Source organism: Borostomias antarcticus (assembly GCF_949987555.1).
Source record: "Borostomias antarcticus genome assembly, chromosome: 5".
Lineage (NCBI taxonomy): Eukaryota > Metazoa > Chordata > Actinopteri > Stomiiformes > Stomiidae > Borostomias > Borostomias antarcticus.
In genome coordinates, this window is record NC_140238.1 from 5,696,148 (window position 1) to 5,717,871 (window position 21,724).

A 21,724-nucleotide genomic window follows, 5' to 3' on the forward strand; every position below is an offset into this window, starting at 1 on the left:
GCCAGTGAAGAGCTCTGTCATGGCTAACGTACCGACATGGGTAGTGACGGCCAGGGCTTGGACCGGTTAGTTAGCCGCCTTAGATCTTCACACCTGCCCCTTTAAACCCGAACATAGTGCAGTCTCAGCACTAGCCTTGCCACTGTATCCCATCTCTATCTCTCTGCTTATCTCTTATCTCTTGCGAGATATGCTGAAGAGTAGGTAGTAGGAAAACAGTGTCCTGATGTAGAGAAGGTGCTGAATGTTGAGGAGCTACTGAAGGTGATGGTCAGATCGGCCAGCGCTGTGTCCTCATCCTCAGGACCTTTACTGCTAGCTTCAGAATGGTTAACCACTTCCTGTTGTGTTCTGTTCATTAATGAGAGTCTATGGCTGAACTAATCTATGTGTGTGCGTGTGTATGCGTGTGTGTGTGTGCGTGCGTGTGTGTGTGTGTGTGTGGTGGAAGATCCCTTCCAAGTGGACCTTGGCCCTGCTGTGCCTCCACTGGCCGGTCCAAAAGGCAAAAGACATTGCAATGTTGCCGCTTAGCTATCCAGGATTTATCAACAAGTCCATTGAGCCCCTTCGCTATCCAGGATTTATCAACAAGTCCATGAAGATACCAATACCCCCCCCCCCCCCTCCACACACACTGCCTGCCCATCGAGCCTGTCTGTCAGCCTGGGGGAACAACGCTGAATCAGTTGAATCTGTTCCTGAAGCGATTTTGGGCAGAAATGGTAATTAGCCAATCCTCATTCTAGCCTGCATTACAGGGTAGAATGCTATGCTAGGCGTTCTCGAAGGGCTCCTTTGTATTGGTCTAGTGCCAACAGATGTTATCAGCGTCCCTTGCAGGAACATCTCTCCCGTGCTCGAGCTCCGTCGCTGTTCCAGCATGCTGCTCGCTGTAGGGCCAGTCTGAATTTGGTATGAAGGACCGGCGCGCTCAACTCACAAAACCTGGATTTTTAACGGGTACAGATTTTAAAACATGCATAACAATTTTTTAAATGCAGACAACAGCTTCGTCAGTGTTTTACGCTTCAGTTTTGAATTTGATACATGCGAGACGAGAGGGACAGTCTCACCCCTGTTGCGCCTCTCCTGACAGCTAAGGTAGACGCTGTCATCAGAACGCCATGGATCCACAATCCCTCACCCCCATCTGGTAAATGCACTGCACTTACATAGCGCTTCTATCCAAAGCGCTTTACGATGACCTCTCATTCACCCATTGACACACGAATGGCGGAGGCTGCCATGCAAAGCGCGAGCCTGCTCATTGGGAGCCATTTGGTGTTCAGTGTCTTGCCTCAGGGACACTGCGGCCATCGGACGACCCGCTCTACGTCCTGAGCCAGAGCCACCCACACCTACAGTACATTTGAGGGCTGGTTGATGAATTAGTCATCTCTTTCAGTGGTGACTAAAACATTGCACTGATAGACATTTCAACGACCCAGTTGTGTATTTTGTATGTGATTTAAGTTACAATTACAAACACAAGACAACAGAAATCAATAAGTGTGCGTCACTAGCCTAGTGGCCTGGTGTTTCAACTCTGTGTATTGACTTCACTTTGCAATGGAGGTCAGATTGAATTATGTTTTTTTTCATGGTGTGTGGCTTTGCATTCTAACAAGGTTACTGATATCTCTTTTTCTCCTTCTCTTTCTCTCTCTGTTCCAATACTTCACATGTGGTCCCTATTGTGGGATGTCTGTTTTCCTTATTCGGTTATTTTTACGTTACATATACTATCTCATCCTCCCTGTTTCTCTTTACCCTTTTCGACTCTCTCCCTCCCTCTCTTTCTTTCTCTTCATTGGTCTCCCTCCACCTTTTCACTACCTCATCTCTCTCTCCTCTCTCTCCCTCTCTCTCTCTCTCTCCTGTCTCAGTGTGACCAAGACCAGTGCATTCAGAGCACCAAATTCGTTTTGCAGGCCGCCGCCACGCCCCTCCTGCAGCCGCCGAGCGAGCCAGTCAGCCTGACCGCCAGCGAGGGCGGCGGCCCCCCGCCAGGGAGGACGTCCCTGGGGGCCCCGCTGCCCCTGGGCCAGCCCACGCCGCCCACCTCCATCAACAACCTGAGCTACCACGACACCGACCCCCTGCCACACCCACACCACTACCACCACCACGACGGAGGCGGAGGAGGAGGGGGCCACCACTTCCTCACGCCCGAGGAGGCGCCCTCGCCCCCGGGCATGCTCCCGTGCGGCAGCCCCCTGGGCCACAGCCACGCCATGCAGACAGGCTTCTATCACTCGGCCAGCCAGGACTTCCTACACGAGGACTCTGTCAGAGGACTGGTGAAACTCAGTTCCGTGTGACGGCGGGTTCCTACCCTCTCTTCCAATATCAGTCCGTCCCCTAAAACACTCCCACCTCCTTCCTTCTTACCTTCCTTCCTTCCTTCCTTCCACGCCAGTGCCAAACGGTGGGTATTTCCAACCCTGTGCTGAATTTCCCCTTAACACCACCACATGACCTGAGACTACGGGGCTGTGGTGTGCGCTGGCTGCTGGGAGCAGAACAGAACTGTAATGAAAGTTGCCCTCCGCAGCCCAGCTCTTGCCAAGCCGCTTGCCAATGCCAGCGCCTGTTGACCTTGGCCATATTTAAAGAGTACAGTAATGCTCTCCGCTCCTCTGAGGAAGCGTTACCCACTGCCCCGGGGAACCAGACAGTAAAACGTCGAGTCGACGAGGATTTTTTTCTAAGGAAGGGAATGGCTGCATGTCGGCCATCTCGAGCAAAAAAAAAAGAAAGAAAAAAGATGAAATGTGTGGGACAGTTGTTTCTGAACGTGTTTTTAAAAAGCTGCTTTATTTCTGTCTTGACTCACAAGTCTGCCACTGTTGTTAAACTGGACTTGGCTTACTTGTCAAATTGCTGACGGACAGTGTCTGTCTTTGCCTTTATATGACATTCTCGTTGACGGTCAACAGTGCAATCAGTAAACAAGAGTTGATGTCATGTTGCATATCAGTCCATTCTTTTTACAGGTTACATGTTAAAGAGACGGTATTGTGTTGTGCCATACCAAGTTTTTTTTTTTTTTTTTTCTCAAATTGTTATATTCCTCTGGATATTAATAAAATCAAATCTTTTTACGGGACTAGATTGTATGTGTTCATGTGAGAAAGCCCTAAGGTGAGCAGCTGAGAGTCATGTGTTGCTGGTAACATCACAACTTCATTAATGGGGCACCTTGTGATGAAGAGTGCCTGTGGTCATTGTAGCTAGACTGGTGCAGTAAAACCAAACACACAAAGGAACAGCTTGCACATCTTTGAATAAAACTATATCCACTAACTTGGGAGAGCCAAGCTGCAGGCTACTGTCAGGTCATTTGGGGTCCCCATTCAACACCTCAGGGACTCCAAGCACAGATTAACAAAGGAAGGCAAAGCTGAATACAAAAGCTTGGTGTCGCCAAACACGTCTGTGTGTGCCAATGAAAATGATTTGCATGTACTTACAAGAGGAAAATACACTTCTCAAAGACACGCTATTTCTGACAGTACTAGGCTAACAATTGAGGCAGCTGTCTATCCCCGTCAGCTGTACTGTGTGTGTGTGTGTGTGATAGAGAGAGAGAGAGAGAGAGAGAGAGAGAGAATGGGGATATGATGCCAAACAATGCAGGTTAATAGCTGTCCATTCAACTTTTCTTGTCTTCTAGGGCCATCTGGTGGTTAAAAAGATAAACGTCTGGAGTCAGTCTGAAAGTCTGGCATCGAGAGACTAGGGTATACACAACAGAAAAATGTACACATTCAAAAAACATCTGATTTGTGCTCATCCTATATGTGATTATCGATCACCATAATTATCAAAGATCTGCTTAGAATCCCAGACCTCGACTGTATCATCACAATGTATTGAATGAACTATATTAAATACGTATGAAAGTACATTTCAATACATTTATTCAAAAGTAAGTAAACCATTTGTAGTACATACAGTATGTTATCATTTACAGCAAAAGGAATAGGCATCACAATATGCAGGTTTGAGAATGTATTTCTCTTGCTCAGCAAATATAGCGGGCCACTGACGCAACAGAGTAGGAAGGGCTTGTTCTGGGGAAGAGTATCTCACTGAAGTAGGCAAAGGAATGATTGTTAAATTACAGGAATTTAAAAGTTACACCTGAAAAATAATATGACTGACGACACAATGCATAAAAGTGACAACATTCCCGACCGACTAAATAAATCATGGGTTTTAGTTTTTTCATTGTAATTCTCAGCCTATCTGGTTTGACCCTGTGTTGCTTTCTATGTGCTTCAACTCCACTGCACCACTGATTGGGTTATATTATAAACACATTATTCTACTGTATCTATACGCATTAATATGTGTCCATCTATAGGTGAAAGATCCACAGGTACAAGGCATGTTCCTGAGAAATGGGTTTTAAAAAAGCACCTTTTTCCAAGGACATTTGACCACTGCATGTCAAATTTTGCATTGGAGACAGAGTGCGGTGACTTATTTCATGACTGCACCATGGACATGGACAACTCGGAAACCTGGAATTGATGCACACTTTATGTTGAAATGTACTTGCTTAATACAGCAATTCTAATGTTTACGATTATGGTTAAAATGATCAAAGGTGATCAAAATAGTTGTGAAATTGTATCCTCAGATGATTGTGTCACACATTGTTCATACTTGTGCTCAATATGAAAATTTGCCTTACCACTGAAATGGGTGACGTGTAAACCTTTATGGTATTCAGCTAAGATGTTTTAGTGCAGCCCTTCCAAATCAAGATTCATTTCGATGTTTGTTTACATTTTGTGGCCCTCTGTGAGTGTTAACATTTTTATAGTCTTACATATAGTGTTACAGTTTCCATTGCACAGTGCACTCAGTAGTGCATATTACAGTAGGCTATATCAACTTGCAAGTGCTATAAAAACACTCTAACCAAGGCAACCCTGTAAACAGTCATGGCTCAGACATGGGGACACAGTTAGCCCAACTAAAGGCCAGCTGGATTTGCTCATGCACAGCAGCCCAAGATGGGGGTGTTGTAAAGGGGCCGATTGTCCTTACTGGACCCAGCTAGACCTAGCCTAACTTGGGTAACCAGATGGCTAACCATGGTCAAAGTTAACAAAGGGTTAGCCTAGCCTAGCATCCATAGTCTGAATAACCAGCCAACTAACCTAGTAACCATGGCCCAAGTCGCCAGACGGCTAACGGAGCCTAGGCTAGCCTAGCATCCCTAGTCCTAGTCACCAGAGGGTTAGCTTAGCCTAGCCTAGCCAGGGCCTTACGTCTTAGGGTCACCACAACTTGATGTCTGATAGCTGCAGGTCTCCCATGATCTCCAGCTGGTCGATGGTGCTCAGGTCCTGGACCCGGTGTCGATAGTCCAGAAGGTGAGAGCCGTTGACAGCCAGCTTGAACTGGTGTGGCTGAATCAGAATCAGCATCTGAGACAAAGGGGGAAATTACTGTTAAGTTGTTATTGTGTGCCTGTTGAAGTATGAGTAGAATATTACAGTTAAGTAATATTTTAGACAAAATTGAATGAATTCATGTCTCAGTAAGACGACAACTTGAATACCTTTGTTTCCTACTGTGGTGCACTAATGCTGTGTTCCACTTGCATTGGAAGTCAGAACTCAGAGCTGGGAATGACTTCACAATATGAGTTGACCGTGTTACACTTCCCCACTTTGACCTGCTTTGTTAGCAATACAAATTCTATCCAAGTTAGCCATTGTTAGCAATACCATAATAGCTAGATAAATTGATAACGCACTGTGTGATATTTTGCACACACAAACACGGTAGCAACATGTCCACAGATAGAGGTTGGACAGTAGGCTACTGTGTGTACAAATGATTTAATGAGACATAAATAAGCCAGAGTGCTAATAAACAGTATAACTACAGTTTTCACTTATTGTTGGTGCATGGAGCAGCCATCTTCATTCTGAGGTCGTAGTTGTGGTCGGGTCAGGTTGGGTAGGTGAGGTTCCCCTGAGCTTCCAAGGTGGGAAATACGACCTCATGGGGCGTTCCAGTTGAATATCCACCGGGGAACTCGGAAGGTCTGAGCTCCAGAGGCAAGTGGAACACAGCATAACACAAGGCAGCATACCTCGAAGTAGTCCCCAGGAGAGAAGGGGAAGAAAGGGATCTCTCTCTCCTCTGGCCCCCAGGACTCACTCAGGTACGAGTTCCTGATGAACATGCCTGACTTCATCCGGGGGTTCAGGTGCAAAGCGATGTTCTCTGTCTTGCTGTTGCGGAGATTCACAGTGAAGCTAAACAAGACAACAGACAAGTGATTTATTTAGGCTGTCAATGATGCAGCTGTCCTACCCCTTGCATTCTCCGCTTTAAATGTACTTGATGTACTTTGTGTTCTGCCATGAGACAATGAGGCCAAATGTGTACATGGGACTGAACATTTTACAATACATTGCAGTCATTTACTGTAGCAGACACTTTTATCCAAAGCGACTTACAATAGCAGCTTACAATGATTGTACGTGTACTTGTATGTTTACATACTGTATCCTTGAATCCAGGGTTATAGTCATAATATCAACCTACTGTTGAATAATGTGTGTCAACAAGGCAATCTTTATAATCCTCCCAGGAGAGTATGCAAGGACAATAAGATCTTTTACAGGCACGTTAAGGGCACTTCCAGTGAGATTATCATCCACTGCAGATATGCTCCATTACAATACAAGGCCAAAGGCACACAGGCGCTAATGATGAGAAAGCTCAGCTGTTCACTGTTATTTAATTGGTACATGTTCTGAGTCTTACCTGTGAGGGTACATGCTGCTGACCTGTCCCTTGATTGTGATGTGCTGTCCTGGGCTCAAACCTTTGAGTAGACTGCCCTTGTAAGGAAGGCTCTGGAAAAGCATCAGATAGTGTAATGTTGCCCGTAAAAGGCTGACCTCATCAAATATTGCCGTCTTGTGCATTCTGTTTTCGGTACCTACTCTTGTTTTGCAGTAAGCTAACATATGGGAATATTGAGTGTTTGCAGTGGTTCTATGTAATATGAGGTGATGGTGGCATTGGGTAAAATGTTTGTGAATATAACTCACCAGATCACCTGATTCTGAATATATTGCCTATGGGAGAAAAGTAAAATAAAGATAGCATCATCATATGTAGGCTACAGGTTGAAAGGAGCATTTGGTGCAATGGCGTGAAATGGATAAATGTAGAAATGTATTGCATACTTACTGAGTTTGGGATGAAGCCAATAGCATGCACCTTGACCTTCCCAGATATAGAAAATGTGTCAACCCTGTCCAATGGGAGTCTGTGCTTGTACTCCAACAAATGAGCGCCATTTACTGCCACCTACAGGAGCGGAGGGGGACAGGATTTATAGTACAGCACCTTGTGAATTTGAACTCATCACTTCCATCAGAAAAGGCTTATTTTTGTGACTTGACAGATGTGTACAGTACTTTGCAGTTTCGTTGAGTGATTGCCCTTAAACAATCAATTCTCAACTTCTAGAGATGATTATATTGATAAGCTGATAAATATTGAATAGATAGATATTGGGTATGCATCGGTCCCAGATCTCGCCACATGCCTTGAAGACCTCGTCATGCACCAGGATGATGGTCTCGAAGGCGGCTCCCTGTTTGTAGGGCATCTGGTGTAGGGTTTCCTCCCTGCCCCAGCTCTCCTGCAGCAGGGAGTTACACACGATGCAGGGGGCCCCCTTAAAGCGTGGGTTGAAGTGGAGGGCGATGTCAGCGCGTGGCCTGGTGCTGCAGCCGCTGGACAGGTCCATCTGGAACCTGATCAACGGTCAATATTGCTCGTTCTGTGTGAGCTCACACACATCCAAAGTCAGATGCTCACACATTAAAAGTCAGGTGATCTGAAATGCACGTACACACACGCACACACCACCAACCCTACCTGTCAGCATCAGGGGGAACAGTGCCTTGAATGATGACTATCTCCCCAGGGTGCAGTCCTCCGGGGATGGTCCCAGTGAATGGGATCCTCTGGGGTAAGAGGGGCATTGTTGGAGAGGATAAAAACGGAATAATGGGAATCAATGGGAAGATGTTCTAAATGCACTGTTTGTCACACACTGGAGGCAGCAAAGGTGTGTGTCATTGTGTATTTACTATTTTCCAAACAAACAGTATGCTTCTCATGGGATAGGGCTATGGGTCTACAATGAATAACTGATAGGCTGTAATGTGCCTCTATTATATTCATAAATAGATCGTAGCATAGACCAGAGCACACAGTAGAAATAGCATACTGTATCGAAGCTAGACGACGCATATGGATGCGTATAGGCTACGCAACTTGTCAATTTTTATAGGCAAAATGACGCATCGAACAAAGCTCGACTGACTGTCATTCGTAATCAAAATTGACCCTGTATTTAATTATCGGAGTAGGACTATGTCGTATGTCATCATAAAATTATGCATACGTGTAGGCTACCGCTTAGCAATAGTTAACGTAAAGCCTCTTACCGGATTTAGGACAGTGTGTTTCGCATTTGCCACAGACATTGCCTATGCAACACAGTAGCCCACCGTCAAATAGTAACTATGGATATCAGATGAATTGGGTCGATATCTTTTATTCCCCCTATAGTATATATTCCGATACGATAGTAGGCATCTTTTCTCCATCAGTCCAATAACCTACACTACGTCACGTCCAAAACGCAGCTACCATGTGATCCAGGGTTGGCGTGGCAGCATATCCCGGAGGAGGACTCATCTTGCACTGTCCCCTGTAAATAAGTTTACTTCTCAATATTATAGTTCTTAACATTGTATTGAAAATGAACTGTAAATGTGACATAATAAATAGTTGGGGGCCACAAATAAATAGCTATTCGTATAAAATCTTTGAAATAGTTGTCCACGGTTATGGCAGGCAATAGGCTAGACAAAAAAGAATAATACCGTTTTATAGTAGGCCTATTTATTATTACTTTCTTATCAGTAACTTAAAGTAGCACTGAAATGAAAAAAGCATTCTGTCCCATTTTGGTTCACATAATTGGTCATAGTGTAGGCTTTAACGATGTATGCAAAAGAAAAAAAAAAATCTACTTTTGTTGTAATCATATCAGTAGGCTATATCATTTCTTACTTCCTGGAAAACGGTAGGTCACGTTGAATGACGACACCAGGTACCTTAGATTTTAGGCCAATAATCTCACCGACATCCACCCGTCAATCAACGCTATCCTTCTATCAAATCCGTCTAAAGTTCTTAAAACCCATCCACTTGTCAATGTTCCAATCAAATTCCTCTAAACATATGTCCCACCTTCATAGCTTGTTTGCATCGGAAAACGTCAAACTACGAAGTTATCTCAAACGTCATTTCAGTCATGGAAGTATTTTCAGTGCGACTTTAATCCGTTTATATTATACCTCCATGCTTTAATCATGTCAAAGACACAAGGAGTAAAAATCCACCCATCCTTATTTCTGACCATACTCTATAAGCTATAGTATATAGTAATACACTAACATCCTATGTTAAATGCAATTATTGTGAGTCAGTTTGGATAAAAGTGTCAACTAAATGACTAATGTAATGCGAACACCCAATAGACCCCTTTCCCAGCAGCCATGTTGAGGTGTCATAGCAGGGTAAACACAGGTGTAATTAATAACCTTAATTATGGTCATGTTCCATTTCGAATTTAGGTGAGTCAGTGCCTGTTATTCGGTGTGCTGGCTCACTGGAATGGCTGTGACTCGCTAAAATAGAATGACACCTTAATTAATTAGATCAATTACACCTGTTTACCCTACACTTCAACATGGCTGCTGGGAAAAAAGTATATGACAACATGCCATGCTTTTTCTAACTAGCTAAATAACGAATCTGTGTGTTGCTGAAAGTTGAAGATTGAGGGTGGATGTCATATTGGTAGAAATCGGTTCAGTCAAACTACTGTATGTCAGCTCACATTTTGTTCAACATGAAAACATGATTGGATTTTGATAGAATACTCTGGCAAGCCGGGGCCCTCACAGTCCAAAGTGGGTGATAGCTGTGGGACTACAGCTCCCAGATCCCCACAGGCTGCGGGCTAGAGAGCTGAATAACTGTACCTGGGCTGATTGTCAACACCTGCCTCAGATTAGCAATCAGCCACATCCCCTCACCAAAAACTGGAAAACCCACGCCAGAAGAAGCCTGGGAGAAGAGGGGTGAGGCAGAAAGCATGCTGCCTCATGTGGATTTTCTTTGAGATTTTTGTAACATTAAACTAAGTTTATAAAAGAGACCTCTGGCTATTTTCTGCAACTTGCTTCCCTTGTCTCCTGTGTGCCACTGCCATTTGTGGACTTCCCTGTCCCCTGGGTTGCCACAATTCCCCTAAAGAAACTATGGGGAAGTGTGCATGAGGTACAGTAGAAGAGGAGGAAGAAGACGAGGAGACAATGACAAATACATGAGGGTGTGCTCATCTATTTGCCCAGACCATCATTTCAATCTTTAATTAAAAATATATTTAAAGTATCATGTCAAAGCACAATGCTTGAATATGCATTAGTATTATATATTATAGCAGTATATACACAGACTAACAAGACAGGTGGAAACCAATCAAACAATCAGTGGCACAGGTGTCCTCTTAATCAGTTAATTTAGCCAGTTGTAGTCCTAGGGTTACTGTTGGGGCGGGGTTGCCAACAACAATGTTTCTGATTGGTGGAGACATTGCTGTTGCACTATAGGATTGTGGGTAGTGTATTTTTTCCCTGTATGAACAGCAGTAGTTTGAGCAGACAAAATTAGGACAGACTTCAAAATACTGTCACAAATTCAGTTTTTGTGATAAAATTCTGAAAATGTTCACTACATTTAGCAAGATATGAAAATGTCATTTTTTTCATGAAAGTATAGGCTAGAGTTTACGGTGGTAGAGCAATTATCAGACTTTCTCAAAAGTGCTAGTTTTGTCAACGTTTTGATCTGAACCATTGTATATGATCATAAGTAACCTTAAAACAAGGCTAAACATGCATTTCCCCTTTACTACTCCTTTAAGCAAAGTAGGCTATCTTAGATTATTTTAGTGCCTATTACACAAGAGGACGGCAAGGAAGCACTTCCATATCCAATAACAAAGCACCTGGATCAGATGATTTCACCTCTCGGTTTTAAGCACCTGCATTATCACCACTATTCATTAAGATGACAACAGACATTTACAAAATGTCCAACATTCTACCACATATGAATTCGGAATCAAACCTAAGGATCCTACTCTCTGCTCAAGCTATCGCCTCAACACAAATATCCAAATTATTAGTAAAGCACTAGCCTATGGGATTGGAGAAAGTTATTCATATTTTAATACACCCGGACCAATCTAACATAGTCCAGTCACTTGAACTACAATATAGCCTACTCAACCTGGCGTCCAGACAGGTGCCTGAGGCTGTAGAATGTCTGGAAATTCTAGGAGCCGGAAAGGGCACGTGAGTAGAATGCTCGTTTGTTACGTCTGACTGAGCTGCATGGCGTTTGATGCAGACTAGCCATCATTTCCAGTCAAAGTTGGATTAAAACCAGATCTTGAACAAACGGCACCTTATGATGTCATAAAACGTTTTTTGTCATAAAATCTCAACCAAAAAATCTAGGTCTGTTTTAAAACCAGGCGGAAGACATTGGCCTATAGACCCTTGAAGGTTTGTGCGTCAAAATGCACATCTTTCGGTCGGCCTTTCCGTTCCGAAGATTTTATTCCGAAGAACCGTCCACGCAGCTTGGCCGACCTGCACCTATCAGACCTCCCCCTGATGGTGGCTGGGGTTGGGTCATTGTATTCTCATCCTTTCTGTATAATCTCCTCGTACTTGGATATCATAATTCATTCGGCGTTTACCTTATTAGTTTTCTGAATGAATTTGGGGAGACGAGTTCCAAAACAGGCAAGTAACTTCACTCTTAACTTCTCTTAACTCAACATCACCCCATCCTGATGTTACTTGGATATTTTAATTATTTGCATGGCTTGTTGATGACACCACATTTTCTAGGCCTACTATTGGCATATTTTGCGGGGCGTTCAACCACAGCTGTGATATGGGCCTACATCACTTCTCAATGGACACATCTTAGAAAACTTTCCCATAGGTACTGTCGCATCAAAGAGATTGTAATCATCTTACCATGTTTCTGCTCCCGTTTATAGCCTGGGTTGGCTCCATCAGCTATGGGTTCATCATGATCTGTGGACCGCTGTCAGGGAGGCTGACAGTTAAGTATGGCGCGAGGGAGGTGTCCATCGCAGGCTCCCTCATCATCATGTTCTCCACTCTCTGCTCGTCCCTCGCACCCAGTTTAGGAGTGCTGTTCTTCACCCACGGTTTCCTCACTGGAGTGGGTTCAAGTTTTGCTTTCACCCCAGGTTAGTGCAAGAGGAGGAGAAACTGATTTTTTCTTCCCTGGAATACGTAGGGGTGGGACCTATGTCCACCCCCGCATTGCTCTCTGTAAAGCGCATTGTGTTGCCTCTGTGTATGAATTGCGCTATACAGTACAAATAAAGTTTGATTTGATTGTTTAATGGCTGTAAACTAATCCTAACATTCCATGCATGTTATCACCTCCATCGATCCATTCTCCTCCTTCCTCTCCTTTCTCCTTTCCTCCCTCACCTCTCCTCCCTCCTCTCCCCCCTCCTCCTCCCCAGGCATGATCATGGTGAGCCAGTACTTCACCAGCAAGCGCTCCCTGGCCACGGGGATCGTGATGTCGGGCGGGGCTGCCGGGGCTCTGGTCCAGAACCGGCTCCACCAGTACCTCATAGAGACCCTGGGCTGGAGGCAGAGTCTGCGGGTCTTCTCTGGGCTCATGGTGCTGTGTGTCATCACCGGCTTCACCTACCTGCCCCTCAACCCCAGAGGTACCGTATAGAGCAACCCCACAGTGAGGCTGTATTTCATTACACTTAATTGACTCACGCTGACATGAAAACTACACAGTGTTGCTGCATAGCCTGGATCATTTATTCATTGCATCACAAGACTTTTCTTTGAGTCGTAACTAAACAAGATGTAAAATTCATATTCAAAATGATGCCGAACGACTTGTTTCACTTTTCATATTGTGTGGCACCAGGTCACACCAGGAGTGTGGTGGATAACCTGAAGAACTCTCCCCTGAGGAGGTTTGTGGTGGACCTGGGGCTGTGGAAAGACAGCGTCTTCCTCATCTGGGTCCTGGCCAATGGGCTGTGTAAATTTGGATTCTTCATTCCATATGTCCACTTGGTGAGAATATCAGCTATGAACCATTGCGGTACTGTATGTGCAGACACAAAAAAACAGACATGGGGACAATGTGTTGACTACAATGACTACAGTATTACAACCTGGGCAACAAAGAGGTTGTTCCAAATTTGACCTGTGGCAGGGCTAATCGGTAGTCTCGTGAGACTATCCTACTCGCTCACTCACATTCTGTTTCTCACATCAGCCTGGAAAGGCTCAATATAAATCCGCTTGGGGTCAATCGCTGGGGTCAATCAGCATCCTCAGGGGAAATACTGGCAGCTTTGGGTGTGGTTTAGGTGTGACAACAGTGAGAATCGATATATGGCTCGTCGATCTGATTGGTTGAAGTTGCCTGTGATAAACGGTGATAGACAGATGGTCCATCCAATCACCTGCCAAGTATTTTTTGAAAGTGCCTGCCCTTTTTCAAACAGTTTCCAATGAAGCCTTCCCAGACGGCTGTGTGAAACGAACCGTCTGGCGCATCAGGTTAGCTAATCAGTATGAGTAGACATGGCGATGAGTGGACCTGTCTGTTTGTGTTCTGTAGGTCAGGCATGCGGTGGAGCTAGGCGTCCCCATCCACAGCGCCACCAACATCATGGTGTGTCTCGGGGTGACCAGCATGATCTGTCGCATCATCTTCGGCAGGATCTGTGACTCGGAGAGAATCAACAGGCTCTACTTCAACCAGGCTTCGGTCTTTGGCGTCGGTACGGTCCATTAACACCAGCTCGTGCATACATGTTGGGCATTGCGTGGTCGGCTGTGTTCTTTAGCGAAGCACCCTGCAGCAGGACCAATCAGTAATCTGTGACAAAGATAAGTGTGTCCATAGCTTGATCTTGATATCAATCATGTTTAGCGACATAGTGTATGCATGACCAGAAAGTGAGAGAGCTACAGTACATGGCTACATAACAAGAGCCATATCGTTCTGTGAGTCCAGAATGAAATGCTCTGTAATTTTGCCTCTGGTTGTCTCCAGGGCTGCTGTATCTGATGATCCCACTCCTCCACACCTATGGCTCTCTCGTGACCTTCGCCCTCCTCCTTGGGGTGGCCGACGCAGGGAACTACATCCTGCTCCCTGTCCTGACCTTTGACCTCATGGGGGCAGAGCGCATGCCTGTGGCCTGGGGGTTCATGCTCACTGTTAACGCCGTCAGCTGCCTGGGGCCGCCCTTTACAGGTGTGTTGACTGGAGCTGTTTTGGGGCATTTTCATAATTACGTTGTAGGCATAATAATGGTGAAATTCAGAGGGGCTACTCTAAACCAGAGGTTCTCAGAGTGTGAGGGGCGCCGGAGAGCTTCAGGGGAGGCACGAAACAGGTTTTCCAAGTTTGGGGTGCGCATAGTTGTCTTGATGTTCTTTGAAGGGAGGCCCACTGTCTCAGACTTTGAAAACCCCTGCTCTGAACCAATTACAATTCAAACCCATTGCCTCTCCTGTTTTACGCTAATTGAATACCGTTTCGGGCATACCTCTTTAATTGGATTGTTTACATTGGGAATCATCATTCTTGTTGTCTTCCCCTAAGGCTGGATGTATGACATCACGGGCAGCTACGACCTGGGCTTCGTGGTCGCCGGGGCGCTGAACGTGGCGGCCTGCTTCGTGCTAGCCTTCATCCCCCTGGCCAGGCGCTCGGGCAGACAGACACGAAAGAGCATCATGAACGTCACCGTTGACAGCTCCACACAGGAGATCAGGGAGTGGGCCGACAGCCTGGACCCTTCCGCTGTGGTAATGTACAATCTCCATGTCCATCTTTCCATCAATCTCTGTCAATGCTACAGTATAATAACTCTATATGGGTCTGTAAACTTTGTTCAGTCAAAGGAGTTGTTCAGGCTCTGTGGGGGTGGATCTTGGCTACTCTTATTTTTACTCTTATTTTATGGTAACTGCCATAATTCTTATTTCATATCTCTTGAAATTAAAAGGAGTGTGTCGATACGATCATATTTAGTTCCACTGAGCATTAGTAATGTATAGTTTATCATAGTGTTATCGTTTCAAAATTGAATGTGCATTGTCTGTTAGGAAGAGCAGCCAGTGTCCAGAAACCTTCAGAACTACTTCTCTAAGGTAACGTTCCGTAGCCCTGAACTCCACGAGAGCAAGTCTGAGTTGTGCAGGTCAGACCAGGAGCCAGGGGAGGCCTCAGGGCCCCCCGCTGAGGTGACCAGGCTGTAGCAGGGACAGGGCCGGACACTCTGGCCACCACTCAACCTCTGCATCATCACCTTGGAGGACTAGAAAAGTGTAGCAAATACAGCGTTATTCATTGATACATAATATAGCTTTGGCTGATTTTATTGTGTATGTGTGTACTGTATGCTACATAGCATACTGTGTATTATAGTCTCGTATGTAAAGGGAGGTTATATTACCAGGTCGTATTACATGCGATATACACTTGATGGCAGCTCTGACAAAGATTAAGCCATAGGATTAAGCCTAGTCTTATACAGTTCTTCAACCACTCTATTCCCCCTCAGTGCAAATCCCCATTCAACAGAGCATAACGATGCAGTTACTTTTCAGACACAAAATATTTTATTTGCAGCACTTAGTTTAGACTGTAATACATCATTCAACAGTTAGTTTGTTAGCTGTTAAGGGTAAGAAAGTCTTCAACCAGAGTTGTACAATGCACCTTCAAGCCATTTATCACAAAAACAGGTCCAAAATTACCAGCCCATAAGAACTTCAAAAACACTGACACCAGCCAGCAAAAAGTCAAACTAATATTAAACCACATCCACTTTGTCAGAGCAGTCAGAACAGCCCCTTTCAGATAATATAGGCCTAATGAACTGCATCAGTTGCATTTGTTCATCAAATAAATTCCACCCAATGAAGACCCATAACCTAACAAAACTGCCATGGGTGTGTTATTGCAAAAGCAAACAAAACCAAAAAGCTATTTGTTAGTGCTATATGCCCATATTCAATACTACAAGTGCATGTTTTAGGAGGGATTTGGCATAATTGTGCATTAGCAGAACAGAATATTGAGTTGGAGTATTGTGCTGGAGCTGAAATCTTGTTGTTATTGTGAACAGTTGATGCAGTACTGCTACTGTATGTGATCGTACCAAGGCAGAAAACCATCTTATCTGAGCAAACAAATAGTTGTATCTACCCAACTCTTTAAACAATATGATATGCATGTCATCATTTTGCTTGACATTTCAATTAATTCAATAGTATTATGTTAGTGGCAGCACATACTGTACACAGCCTCCAGACAATTTCTCTGGTTCCTGAAAATGGATTTGCTAGGGAAGATAATGCTGATATAACATTGTCCACTATCCTTAAAACTTATTCATTTAACTTTACATGTTTTTGGGGTAGGAAAGGAAGTAATATCAGCAAATGTGGTGCCGTTGTATCACTGCAACACTGATAATTGGTTGCTGACATTGCTATAGTCTTGATATGGATTTTTGATGACTGTGAACATCACTAAATATCTGTTGGGGACTCATTACCAGACTATTTGTGTCAAATAGGTAATGTGTCCCTCGGGAAGACAATTGTCCCTCTGATATGCTGCCTGTGTCCTACTGTAGTCCTACACTCTGTAAACTTCTGTGCCCACTATGGACCTTATCAGTCAAGCTTAATGACAGCGTTGTATAATCAACAAAATATGTATCAAAAAGAGACTGAGATGCTTGTTTTCATTGTATGGCAAAAAAAAAAGTTTTATACCGACGATCCTGCACCCATTATTTATGTTTAAGAGTTGAGCATGCCATCTTCACTTCACTTCTCCCCGGATAAATCGTTTCACATGACTTTGAAATCCTGTCATTGGTTTTCATTAAATAGGTCCCTTACTGTAGTTCAATAACAAATGCATTGTGCTCTTCAACTGTTTTCCTGGCCTGTAGTGGTAGCACTAGTGTAGATGGATCAATCTTATTTTCCACTAAAAATGCCCTTGGTTCACATTGCTCATTCAAAAGCCATCAGGATATCAGGATTTGTTATAGTATAAGAAACTCATCATACAACATAGTAGCACACATGTAGATCGTAGCAGGCTTTGTGCTGTAACATATTGCGTTGTGCTTGCTCATGTGCTTGCTTGTTTCATGTGCATAGGGAATATTTGAAGCAAATACGAAATACATACGGCCTATATGAAGCAACCTTGTCAAGACACTGCAAATGTTTCCTTATTTTGAATAGAACCACTTTCATCAACATCAGATTTTTGGCTAAAGCCACCAGTCAAATTAAAACAATATCTATTCTATCTACCTGCCATTACAAAAGTGCACCAAACAAAACTTAACACAGGTAAATGCACAAAGTAGACTAACGATACTGTATCATCTCATTATCAACAGTCAGGTGCATATCTTGTAGCATTCATTCAAGATTTAGAACTTTGTCCTTTTTTAAGGCTTGCCCTGTAGACGTTAACTTGCCATGCAAATAAACACATTCCATTTTGAGCACGTAAACTGGACACAATAAAAGTAAAGCTGACATTGATGTCTTGTATTAAGGTCCATTAATTCCATTTTTGCTAGGATGCCCATCATGTCCTATCAGTGTTCAGGTAACATTACCCAATCCTCCCAGGCTTCTCAGGCAAACTGAGTATAAACGGAAACAGTATGCCTTTAGCTTCCATAGGAGCCCGCAGGGGTTCTTCCACAAAGTAGCCGTTATCTTCCTCCACTATAAACTGGAGGGTCTGTGTCTTGTTCACACAATAGATGCAGTTTCCGATGACAGCACACCTAAATGGCAACGGACTGCCCAGTCGCTGCGACGCACAGTCGTGCCACATTTTCACTATGGTGTTGTACTTGAACACATTGATCCCTTGTTCGCGGTTGACGTCGAATCTGTAAATGAAGCTCTTCAAAGCCACCATGTCAGTGGACTTCTTCCTGCTGTTGTTGAAGGGGCACTCCTGCCACTCTTCCCTCTTGGCGTCGTATTTGAGGAGGCGGTAGAAGAGAGATCCGCCAGAAACGTAGAGCTCCCCGTTACAGGTGGTGGCCTCGTGCGCCACTGCAAACGCCCCTTTGGGCAAGGGGGCCACCATGGTCCAGCGGTCCACCCGAGGGTCGTACTTCTCCACCGTGAACAAGCACTCTCCTCCGATAGCGAACAGGTTACCATCCATGGACACTAACTTAAGCTGCGACCGCGCCTGGTTCAGAGGCCGTACCTCGCTCCAGCGATTGGTGATGGGATTGTAGCAGAAAACCTTGTCTGACACCTTGCCCTTGTCACCGTAGCCCTTTATTCCACCTGCCACAAACAGGTAATTGTACATGGTGCAGATCCCGCACCCTTTCGTGTTTATGTCCTCGGGCATCACAGTCAGCGGCCTCCAATCGTTTGCCGTCTCACTGAAGTAGTATATCATGTGGTTGTCTTCGAAAGAGGCCACGGACAGGGGACTCTGCGGTCGACTGCTGTTCCGGCTAGGCGGTCGGCTCCCGACGCGGTCGAACACGTCGTTGATCTCCGCCGCCATCAAGGACTTCCTCCCTTCCATCCTCTTCCTCAGCACCAGATCCCTCTCTGACCCGGTCAGGCGCCCGTAGACCGCCGGATCCCGCAGGATCTGGAGGAAGTTGTCGCTCATGAAGCGGTAGGCGGTCTCCTTCAGCTCGCCGAGCCGCTGCTTCTTGGCGATGGTCAGGATCTCGTAGCAGTTCTCCGGCGTGATCTGCTCCGACACGGAGTCCATGGCGGCCTGGACGGCGCAGGGGACCTGCAGGACCTTGGCGCCCGTGATCACGTCCACCACGTTGTCCTTGTGCACGTTCATCCGAGAAGTGTAGATGTAGTCTATCAAAATCGTCAAGGTCTTGTAATTGACCCCTTTCACTTTCAGGATGTCCCGCGAAAGCCTCGCCTTGAAGTAGTCGCTCTTCTCTGCCAAGACGGACTTGTGCGCGCTGATTCTTTGGCCTCCGACCTCGATCACTAGATCGGGCTCCTTCTTGGACGGCACGTCTCCGTTGTGGCTGCTGTCCCTACGTCCTGAATGCCCGTACTGTGTCTCATGTTCTGTGGGCCTGGGCCCGGAGGGGTGCCCCAGCCCCAGTGTGGCTGGCAGAGCGCCCGCGGTGACACAATGGGTGTCAGGCACTGCAGTCCCCTGCTCTGGGGGGACAGTGACGTTTCTTATCAGACATTGACTCTTCGCAAGGCTGAGGGACAGCGGGACTTCCACTTCCTCCTTCACGTTTCTCTCCACACACACAGAGGAACCCACATCACCGTAGGGTGCTCTGATCCTGGCCCCGTTCACCCCCCCACTTATGCCGTTTGTGCCCCGAGGACAGTGGTGATCGGAGCCGACATCGGGCTTGGGTGTATCAGAGGCGCGTATCTGCTTCGCGAAATCTTTTGAGATGTGAAACTGATCAGGTTTTGAGATGTATGACCTGTCACTTTGCTCGTGATCATGATGGTTACTCTCCACCAATCCGCCGTCCAAGAGGTACTCCTTCTCAAAGGTCATTGGAGCCGGTGGGGTTTGCCGGCAGAATACCTGGCTGTCCTGGAGGTATCCCAGGTCAGCGGAATTTGATTTCCCCTCCTGCCCAAAGGCCAGTGGACATAACCCTCCATCTTCCTCAATGGGGGAAGCGAGGTCAGAGTTCACGGCGTGAAGGATGATGTCTGCCTCCACCGTGGATGCCCCTCCTCTTCCTCCCTGCCTCTGTCCTTCGTTCATCTTGGCCTGATCACAGCTGAGTGATCATGGTGACAAAGCCAGTCTTCAGTGTCTCCTCTGCTTTAGATCCAGAGGGTCCTGCTTTGCCTGTATGGAATGAAGCACAGAGATGCGTTAACAGCATAAATCAAATCATATCAAATCGAACTTTATTTTCTTAATGTGTTTTTTTTTTTTATGCGTCAAAGCACATACGCACTGTATCTTCATTTAAATTAAACGTGTCAGTGCTTCTTGAAACTGTGAGGGGCGCCCTTACTCCACTGACACCATGGTCGGAAAGATACGCCGATTTCCGAGTACAACACATCAAACCCCAATGGGAATAATTCATTAGCCTATTATTTGTCATTTGATGTGCTGGAAGATATGAATAGAAGTGGTACAATTTCAACACTGGCGTGACAAACAACGTCCTGTTGCTATAAACTGACATGACCTCTTGCAATAATCGCCCTGATTATCATTTCGTTAATCGCAACCCTAGGGAGAGGGTCACGTACAGCGCATGCCCAGTGGACATCGGACTGTGCAACCGCGACTACTGGATGAATTAATGCTATGATGGGAGCAGGAGAATATCACTCCACGCACACACATTCCGCTCCCTATAATTTCTCTGCTATAAAAACATTAACGAAATGTATAATTGTGCTCGTTAATTTGATTGTCAAGTGATTCGTTTTTAATCTCAAGCAAATTTGAAAACAGTAAATAATTTGCTGCTTGTTATTTCAACCTGGTCCTCCTAAACTGTAGCCTCGACCACCAGTGTAAAGCTAGACTGAAACAAATGTTGCTCACATTTCAAATAATTCATATTGACCTACTTACGTTTTCCTGCGTCTCAGCTCAACAGTCGTCTCTCGGTCCTACACAAAGCCCTCCCTGTTATGCAAGGTAGTCGCAATCCCGAGGATGCAAGGAGAATCAAATGCTAGACAGCTGGTTGTTCAATACAGTTTCTGTGAATAGTATTCCATTATGATTAACGTGGTCAGCCCTGTCACTTGTTAATTCCACTCCAAGACCGACATCATGTCTGGTTATTATATGTAGATTATTGGTTCAATTGATCATTATTTCTTCAAGACGGCTGTAAAATGATTATATCGACGTCTTGCCTTAAGAAAAAGGTTCATAGTTATTTCAGGTCAAAGTCCGTATTTGGTTTAGTCCTAATCCACGACGAACGTCAAGCAATTTCCTCCAGCAGCTCTTCGGTGAGACGCGGAGCGCGCATCCTACCCCCTTCTCTCTCAGTTTGGAATATCATATATTAGAATAGGTGCAGCAGGCAGTCGCGGGACTCCTTCGTCTTACTGCCCCGGCTTTTTTGATTTCTACTGTAGGCAGCAGAGCGACAGTTATTGATCTAGACCACACCCCCTCTTAGTATTAACCCTACACACATCACCACGGCGGCCCCATCTGCCGGAGGCACGCCGAGGTGAAGATGCGACATTCCTTCACGCGTCGTGCGCACCGATGATATCCCCGCGCGATCGATAAAACCATGTGCTGTCCAGGATAGAAAATCCCTGATTGTAATTTCATGCCAGTCAGCCAAAAGGCTTCCGAATCTGCATTAGTGTGCAAGCAGGAACACATTTAAAAACGCATTGCACAGGTGGGCATTGGATCTCTGTGCCAGAGTGACGCTCCCTAGCCCTAAATTTGGAATGACAATACCACGTTT

At 45.3% G+C, this 21,724-nt stretch overlaps 4 protein-coding genes across 5 annotated transcripts in view; 2 read left to right on the forward strand and 2 right to left on the reverse strand.

The window, feature by feature from the left end:
* The window catches only part of LOC311308913 (palmitoyltransferase ZDHHC14-like), a 69,896-nt gene extending 66,821 nt beyond the window's left edge, over positions 1–3,075 (forward strand). For both annotated transcript variants that reach the window (XM_084437995.1, XM_084437996.1), the window contains exon 10: positions 1,890–3,075. In XM_084437995.1, the coding sequence (XP_084294121.1) occupies positions 1,890–2,324 (435 nt within the window). In that variant the 3' untranslated portion in view covers positions 2,325–3,075. The remainder of the gene's footprint in view (positions 1–1,889) is intronic.
* A 2,222-nt stretch (positions 3,076–5,297) lies between these two features.
* On the reverse strand, positions 5,298–8,543 carry lgals8b (galectin 8b; the record flags this gene model as incomplete). The annotated part of the gene is made up of 8 exons (XM_084437694.1): positions 5,298–5,447; positions 6,122–6,287; positions 6,802–6,893; positions 7,092–7,118; positions 7,234–7,353; positions 7,595–7,805; positions 7,930–8,018; positions 8,505–8,543. The coding sequence occupies 8 exons, from the start codon at positions 8,541–8,543 to the stop codon at positions 5,298–5,300; spliced, it is 894 nt and encodes a 297-aa protein (XP_084293820.1).
* A 3,697-nt stretch (positions 8,544–12,240) lies between these two features.
* Positions 12,241–15,494, forward strand: LOC311309216 (monocarboxylate transporter 10-like; the record flags this gene model as incomplete). Its single annotated transcript, XM_084438396.1, has 7 exons — positions 12,241–12,424; positions 12,710–12,922; positions 13,138–13,289; positions 13,843–14,005; positions 14,281–14,484; positions 14,836–15,041; positions 15,342–15,494. 7 exons carry the CDS (start codon positions 12,241–12,243, stop codon positions 15,492–15,494), a joined length of 1,275 nt encoding a protein of 424 aa, XP_084294522.1.
* A 2,392-nt stretch (positions 15,495–17,886) lies between these two features.
* kbtbd11 (kelch repeat and BTB (POZ) domain containing 11) lies at positions 17,887–20,025 on the reverse strand (the record flags this gene model as incomplete). The annotated part of the gene is made up of 1 exon (XM_084438399.1): positions 17,887–20,025. One exon carries the CDS (start codon positions 20,023–20,025, stop codon positions 17,887–17,889), a length of 2,139 nt encoding a protein of 712 aa, XP_084294525.1.
* Between the last annotated feature and the right edge of the window lie 1,699 nt (positions 20,026–21,724).